The sequence below is a fragment of the Coturnix japonica genome, chromosome 21 (genome assembly GCF_054131305.1).
Source record: "Coturnix japonica strain WE chromosome 21, WE-NBRP24, whole genome shotgun sequence".
NCBI lineage: Eukaryota > Metazoa > Chordata > Aves > Galliformes > Phasianidae > Coturnix > Coturnix japonica.
The window spans coordinates 4,978,595-4,986,382 of record NC_140683.1 but is presented as its reverse complement, the minus strand read 5'-3'; the positions used below and the strand labels follow the sequence as shown (position 1 = coordinate 4,986,382).

Sequence of the window (7,788 nt, the reverse complement as noted above, 5' to 3'; positions counted from 1 at the left end):
AGTAAGTGGATGAGTGTGATTGCTAGTGAGAGAAACCAAGCTTGCAAGCTGCATGAAAGCAAGCCAGAGAGATGTTGGAAAATGAATACGCAGGTAGCTACAAAGGCAGGACTGAACCAGCCTTGGGTTCTTCCCTGATTCTTCCACAGCCTTCCAATACAGCAAATCAATTAATAAAAGCTTGTTTCCTCATTCACAAAACAGCAATTGGTCTTACAGAGAGGTGTGAGGCTAGTGCTGAGTCACAGCTGGTGGAGATCAGTGGGATGGTGCTGCTGGAAGCTTCACCCACTGCATTGCCCAACCTCCCCAGGGTCACAGCAGTACATTCAGTGTGAGGTGCAACTTTGGTGATGCCCCTTCAGGCAGAGCTGCGACAGAGGGACATTAAAATCCCTCTAATTGGATACTGTGCAATGAGTGGAGCAGGAGGAAGTACCTTGAACTGGCTTTCCTCTTGCAGTGTGCTCTATCATAAACCACTATGGTTAATGCCTTTTATTTTCCGAGAAGTTCACATAGCAGAAGCTCTGCCCACTGTTCTGGTGCCATTCACCACAGGACTCGTACCATCAGGCACTGTGTGTGATCTGTGCTGGCCTTATCCCTCTGGAGTAAGCTGGATGGACCCGTGCCTGTGATTTTCACTCTTCATCTACAAGAAGAAACTTTCCTGACCACAGGTGGTACTTCAGTGGTACAGACTGGACAACAAAGGCACAGTGAGTGTAAGGCAAGCAATGCTGGTGATTTGCAGCGTCATTAGCTTTCATCCTCCTCCCCCATCGTCCCTTCTGACTTCCTTTTTTCTTCTTCTCTCCCTTTCTTATCTCAAAGCATAGCTGAGTAGTTTCCTCTTTTCTCACAGATTGGCTCCTGGAATATGGCTTGCTCTCCCATAGTATAAAGGGAGTGAAGGCTTTTGTCTGCACAGCCCAGGTTGGTCCACATCATGCAGGATGATTTATATTGTCAGATTTTGTTATTACTGTTCTGAGGGGAGGGTGTGCTTCTCATCAACACAGAAATGCTTTTCTGCTGCTGATCTGCTGGGGTTGCTTTGATGTCAGGCAGAGCAAGGTGGGCTTTTTGGTGTTATTACTGACCTGTTAGTCCCATGTCAGTTCAGTTCACTTTTGGAGTCCTGTCCCATGCAGGAGCGGATAAATGGGCTCTTGGGGAAATGCAGTAAGATCTGTGTGGAATCTCAGCCCCTGTGTAGTCAGAACTCTTCCCCTTCGGACCCCAATTAAACAAAACAGCTGAAAGCATGAATGCTGAGGTTCCTGGCAGGTACTGACAATGACACAGCTACTGCAGCCAGTTCATATGTGTGACGTGAGCATAGTAATTAACGAGCAGGATTTCAGGAGCTGAAGCTGTGCTGGGGCTGCACAGATGATGATCATGAGGTGGCCATGAGGGGCAGCAGAATTAATGGAATTAAATTCAACATTGTTGACTTGATTTCAACACCACCACCACCACCCACACTTCCCCTGGGCTTTGAGTCTGCGTTTTTTGTTTCCTGCCTTTGCTTTTTAAGGGAGGGCGAAGCAGCTCACTGATACTTCTCACTTACCACCATGCTGGAAGAAGATACTGATGAGACGTGTTGGAATAGCCTGGAAAACTTCCGAGTGAAGCTGATCTCTGTGATAGATCCTTCCCGAATAACACCTTATCTTCGCCAGTGCCAGGTGATAAACCATGATGATGAGGAACAGGTTCTCAATGACCCCAGCCTGGTCATGCGCAAACGTAAAGCAGGTGGGTGAAGTGCAGCTTTGGCTCTTCTAACTCAAGCCCATTCTGTGATGGTGTATTGTTCTGCCTTCAGTATTTGGGAGCAGAGCCTCAGACTGCAGAAAGAAAAATGATGATGCTCCACTTAAGTTACATAAAATGCCCTTCTGAGATGAGGGTTTTGCACTTGCTGTAGTAGAAGCTGGATATAAAGTTTAGTGTTAACTGTTCTTCCGCAGCTGAAATACTGCAGTATTATTGTCCAGCATTTGGTTTAGAATTGTGGGGAGATTGGAGCAATTCTTTGTTCTGTTAAAAATAGGTGAAGAGAGAAAGGAATTAATAGAACATTGCTGCTGTTCCAGGTGTTCTTCTGGACATTCTTCAGCGAACGGGGCACAAAGGATTTGAAGCATTCATGGAGAGTCTCGAGCTTTATTACCCACAACTGTATAAGAAAATAACTGGGAAGGAGCCGAGCAGGGTTTTCTCTCTGATTATAGGTAATGTTTGAGTTCTGGCATAAAACTTTTTAGTGATAAGTGAGTGAAAATCTGGGGCGTGCATGTGTGTGTGTGTTGCAGACAGGACAGCAGTTAGTGATACTTGTGTACCTGACAGACACAGCTGGGGAGTCAGGCCTGAGCCAGCTCCTGATGAATGAGATTACAAAGCTGCAGAGAACAGTGCAGGAGGAGCGGCAGAAGGCCCAGGAGCTCACCGTGTGGCTGCACACCAAAGAGAACATGATCAGAGAGATGTGGGTGAGGGACAGCCTGCTCCGCAAGCACCAAGAGCGGGTGCAGAAGATGAAGGAGGAAAGGGACAGTCTAAGCAAGGAGCTGCGGAAGTGCAAGGATGAGAACTATAACCTGGCAATGAGCTATGCCAGACAGAGTGAGGAGAAGAGCAGTGCCCTCATGAAGAACAGGGACCTGCTCCTAGAGGTGAGTGACCCCCTTCTTAAGCATCCTCCTTCTCGCTTGATCCCTGAAGGGCTGTGCTGTGCTGTACATCAGGTGTGTCTTTGCCTGGGATGGTGTGGCTTAGTCTATTATGAGTTATTGTGTGTATTCCTTGCAGGTGGTATGTCTTAGTGGTCCCTGGCTCAGCCCTGTAGGCCCATGTGTTACAAGCTGTGCCATGAAGAATCGAGTCTTCCCCTTGTTTGAGGCTGGGCCTTCTCACAAGGGCAATGTAGAACCAGCCTGTTGTACCCATTTAGCACAAAGTCTCAGCTCCCCAGAACACCAGACTTCCTAAGGAACATAGAGTTGGGGAAAAACTTGCACCATGCTTGCCTGATAAATGGGGAACTCTGCCACGAGAGCACTGCTTTTGCAACCAGGCTTCTGTGTCTGTTACTGATGAGCTCTGAATCTCCTTGTAGATTGACAGCTTGAAGCATAGCCTCATGAAGGCTGAGGATGACTGCAAACTAGAGCGTAAGCACTCGATGAAACTGAAGCATGCCATAGAGCAACGTCCGAGCCATGAAGTGATGTGGGAGATCCAGCAGGAGAAGGAGTTGCTTTTGGCTAAGAATCAGGAGCTGGAGAACACTCTCCAGGTTGGTGGGGGTGTGACTGGGTGAGGAATCTAAAGAAATTATTCTTCTATGCAGCCAGCACAGCGATGGAGCTGTACTGAGTGTTTTGAGGGTCAGCTATGGCCTTGTTCTCCCAAGTTGTACAGAGAGCACGTTGGATTTCAGAGTTAGATGGTTGCTGTATCTTTTGTCCAGCAGGCTGCCAGAGAACAGAATTCGGAGAAGAATCTCTCCCATGAGACTGTGCAGAATGACTGCAGCCAGATACTGGAGCGCAGGGACCTGCTGAACACCCTGTACCACCTCCGCAAGGAGCTGCGCCAAGCCGAGGTGCTCCGAGACAAAGTGTGTGGTGCAGTACAAATCCCTGCTGGGGCTCAGTGAGGTCAGATGGGCAGATTAAGCACTTAAAGTGTCTTACCAGTGAAGCAGCAGAGCTACTTGGCAGCATTCGCTGATGCTTCTATTCTAGAGTCTGTGTTGCAGTTTGAGGGAAAAGATGTGCTAATATTCTAGTGGTCTGAGTCTGTGACATTAACTGTGTTACCTGTTGATGCCTGTGCCTCAGCCTGCAGGGTGATGGGAGCTTATATCATGATTGACAGCTCAGGTACATGTAAAATCTGCCATGTTAGCAGGCTTTCTAGTCATACTGCCTGGTCTTCTGGTTGGCTTTGCCCCAGCAAGGCAGTCTGGCTTTGGTGTTGCAGGGAAGTCTGGCTATAGCAATCTGTGATATAGAGCAGAAGTGATGAGATTCTAGCTTGGGCTCACCCCACAAGCCATGTCTCAACAGTATGCAGAGGAAAAAGAGATACTTGAACTACAGTGCATGTCTCTGAGGAAGGACTCCCAGATGTATAGAAAACGGATGGATGCTGTCTTACAGCAGATGGAGGAAGTGGCTTCAGAAAGAGACCAGGTGATAAAACGTTCCTCCAGAAGCTGCTGCTAATCCCTGGCTTGTTGCTTGAAGCAGGCAGGTATCGTAACCCTGAATGTGGTGTGCTACAACATGTTGCCTCTTACACCAGGCACTGCTGACCAGAGAACAGTTCTACATGCAGTACTCAAAGAACCTGATTGAGAGGGATGCTTATCGGAAGCAGATTCGGGAGCTGGGGGAGCGATGCGATGAGCTGCAGCTGCAACTCTTCCAAAAGGAGAGTCAGCTACTGGCTACTGAAACCAAGCTGAAAAGGCTGCAACTGGAGCTGCCTGCACTGGTATGTTTGTGGGGTTATTGTGTGTGATGAGTTGGAAAGTGTTGAGTCTAGGATCCAAATAAGACTGCTTTGAGACATTGAGACCTAACCAGTCCGATTTCAGCAAGCAGTGGCCACCTGCTTGGGTAGCCATTTATTTCTGTGCACACATGCTGTTTAGAAAATAGGAAGACGTGATGGTTCTTAGGAGCTCACCCTGGTCTGCTGAAGCCTTACACATTTGGAGTGCTTCCAGACATCATAAAGGCATTGTCACCCACTAAAGAGTGAACTCTGGAGTCTGTACAAGCCATTTGGGTGAAATAGGAGCAGGGTATGAGAGTTCATGGAATTAAATGAGACATCTGAAGACTTGTAATTATTGTGGCATCTTATGTGCTTTCTCCAAATGGTCAGATGAGTGTAGGAGGAAGGAAGTCCACATTTCCATCTTCTGGAGCTTTTGGTCTCCTGTATGTTCCATTACAGCCATTTACTTGCTCATGAGGAGTAACAAACATACTGGTTTTATTTCAGACTTCTGACCTGGATGACACCTCCTCCAGAGATTCCCAGGATGTGAGTAGGGTGCCTTGTTTATGTTTCATTTTCTCCTGGGATGGTTTCAGCTTCCTCAGTTGCCAAAGTAGCAGCAGTCTGTGCTCCATGGGTCAGGCTCACAGCAGTGACATCAAGTCCTGAGGCAGCAAAGCAGGCTAACAGCTAAGGGTGGCTTCTCCTTATGTCCTGAGACTTCTGACTGTGGGGATGCAGCTTTTTAAGATTTTTAAGATTTAAGTCCAAGCAGACCAGAAGATTCAAATTATTTTGCATTGCTTCTAATCTCTCTCTTACGAGAGAATGTGCAAAAATAAGTATTATCCTGAGAACATGCGTAGAAAAGAGGGGTTTGTTTTTTTCCAGCTTAGTTCATAACTGTGGTAGGGGTTGTCACATTGTCTGGAGACAAAATGAATGAGCCCATAGTCATGGAGAATAAGTCTGTGTGTAGATACACAGCTTCTAGTTCAGAATGTTTCCTGTTTTACTTACAGCAAGATGCAGTGGGGGAAGGTCGGTTATATGCCTGTGTCCTGTGTTCCTGCATTTGTTCCTAGCTATTGTCTGAGAAAGAATATGGAGTACTTCTCATGATCTTAATTTGTTTGTGTCCCAATAGCTTACTCTTCATGCTCACCTAGATGAAGATACGCACCTGACTGAAAGTAAGGCTTCTACTGGGAAAAACATACAGCATGGTTCTTGATGGGGTTGCCCAGTGTTCAGAGGGACAGGAACAGACACTTTTAGTGCAGAAGAGGAATCCACTGACTGAGTGTTTGGTCATTTGGGTGAAATAGGAGCAGGGTATGAGAGTTCGTGGAATTAAATGAGACATTTGAGCACTGCCTTCTGAATTGGGCCAGCCAAAATCACCTGGTACACAATGCCTTCAAGAAGCAGCTCCTGGATGCCTCTTCTTCACACAGTCCTCTCGTGTTTGTGGCTGAGCTGAGAATGGAACAAGCACCCTTCCACTCCAGCTCAACCACATGTCTTTCCCCAGAGACATTTCTTTCCTCTCTCTTATGTTGCAGGCTATTTTCACAAAAGCAGAACCATGTAATTAACACTGTCCCTGGTTCTGTTCTTGTGGCAGCCCCAGTGGAAATGATTCAGCAGCACAGAGAAAGGCAAACAGGGTCCTTTAAAGCTTGAGATTCTCCTTTGAAACATGTTCCAAAAGGAAGGAATCAAGCAGAGATCCTCACCTGAAAGAATTAAGCAATCATTCTCTGAGATGGGAGACTTTTCACAGCAGCTGCTACACTGAAACAAAGCCTTTTCTTACCCTACCTCAGCCAAATCAGAATGACATACCACAGTATCTGATCACTGCATTAGGAGTTGAGCTAAAATACGATCTGTTGAGTATCTGAATATGCACATCTTCCCTGTGGCCCAACACCAACAAACTGTGATTCATGTTTAGTGGGATTTCTTCTTGTTATCTCCATCATTTTTCAGTGACATTAGGCAGAGGTGCTGCTCTGCACTGGTTCATTTTGCTTCTCCACAAGCAGAAATTAGACAGATGGTGTCTGGTGATCCTATGGGGAATTCCGTCAATCTAAACAAGACTCAGAGGTCACACAGAATGAGCAGGGTCTTGTGCAATGGTCACAAGATTGAATACTGAATGTTTCAAGGCCTGGGTTCAGCTTGCTGTGGATGCTGTATACTGCTGGGCAGCTCTTACATGACAGCTATTGCCGCGTGATGAACTGGTGGAAGGAGAAGTTACTTCAACATGGCAGCTGTGACTGAGATTGTGATTTGCTTTTCTGTTTTCTCTCAGAAGAATGCTGCAAAGGCGAAAACCAGCAGTTCAGCAATGGAGAAAGCAATCTGCCTGCAGAGTTGCCCACTGTAAGAGCCCACAATGATTCTCTTTGGTCTGAATGGGGTTTGTAATTACTCATGTGCTTGTTAACGATGGATTAATCACAGAATGACCAGGGTTGGAAGGGACCTCAAGGATCACGTAGTTCCAACCCCCCTGCCTAGCAGGGCCACCAAACACACACATTTACTAGATTTAGCAGGCTTCAGGCCCAAGCAGATGAAATGCAGGCTCTACACACATCCCAGGGGCTGGGCTATGGTAGCAACCAGCTCTTCTTGGTCATTTTAAGGCACAAGTTTCCATTTTTTCCTCTTAATTTCTTGGAAATAGATTCAGGGCTGCAAACAAACCCAAGAGGGGCTCATCATGTAGAACACCTCAGCCTTGAAGGGCTCCATCTTTACACAGCAGCCGTGTCTAGCGTGATAATAACACTGATCCAAGGCTTTAGAGCAACTTGCTTTGAGGTTTAGAGCAACTTTGCCTTGTTCCATTCCAGTTCGAGGAGTGCAGCTCTGCCCACGAGGAGCTGTCCGAGAAGGAGAGGAGGAGGATGAAGGATTGCTTTGAGCGTTACCGCAGGTCGGGCCCCATTCCCATCCCATTTCCATCCCATTCCCATCCCATTTCCATCCCATTCCCACCCCGTTCCCGTCCCGTTCCTGTCCCCATCCCACACTCGGTTCCATAGGCCTCACTTCCACTCGGTCCCGTTAACAGGAAGCGCGCCCTCCGCAGAGCCCCCGCAGGCCGCCGCCATGAAGCCGACTGGGAGCCCAGCACCGGCAGCGACAACACGGACACGGAGGGCAGCTAGAGCTGGGCCGAACCTCCCGTTACCGGCTCCGTCAATAAACACTGAGCGCTCACAGCGGTGCCGT

General features: G+C 47.5%; 1 protein-coding gene across 11 annotated transcripts; it reads left to right on the top strand.

Annotated features, from left to right (window-relative positions):
- The first annotated feature begins 107 nt into the window (after nucleotides 1-107).
- Nucleotides 108-7,776, top strand: CARD9 (caspase recruitment domain family member 9). Of its 11 annotated transcripts, XM_085521175.1 has the most exons (14): nucleotides 590-722; nucleotides 869-939; nucleotides 1,547-1,770; nucleotides 2,112-2,249; nucleotides 2,368-2,693; nucleotides 3,137-3,316; nucleotides 3,491-3,640; nucleotides 4,092-4,217; nucleotides 4,330-4,521; nucleotides 5,038-5,079; nucleotides 5,681-5,726; nucleotides 6,860-6,930; nucleotides 7,407-7,489; nucleotides 7,628-7,776. In XM_085521175.1, the coding sequence occupies exons 3-14, from the start codon at nucleotides 1,587-1,589 to the stop codon at nucleotides 7,722-7,724; spliced, it is 1,635 nt and encodes a 544-aa protein (XP_085377301.1). In that variant the 5' UTR covers nucleotides 590-722; nucleotides 869-939; nucleotides 1,547-1,586; the 3' UTR covers nucleotides 7,725-7,776. The 11 variants fall into 11 exon arrangements, with proteins under 11 accessions (XP_032303958.2, XP_032303959.2, XP_085377302.1 ...); XM_032448067.2 differs by having other exon boundaries at nucleotides 108-1,770; nucleotides 3,494-3,640; XM_032448068.2 differs by having other exon boundaries at nucleotides 108-1,770; nucleotides 3,491-3,625.
- Nucleotides 7,777-7,788: the final 12 nt, after the last annotated feature.

Bases quoted from the DNA above. Each gene is read 5' to 3' on its own strand.
- CARD9 (XM_085521174.1), top strand. From the start codon at position 1,587: ATGCTGGAAGAAGATACTGATGAGACGTGTTGGAATAGCCTGGAAAAC. The intron at 4,522-5,037 runs GTATGTTTGTGG...GTTTTATTTCAG, and splicing joins AACTGGAGCTGCCTGCACTG to ACTTCTGACCTGGATGACAC. The intron at 5,080-5,680 runs GTGAGTAGGGTG...GTGTCCCAATAG, and splicing joins CCTCCAGAGATTCCCAGGAT to CTTACTCTTCATGCTCACCT.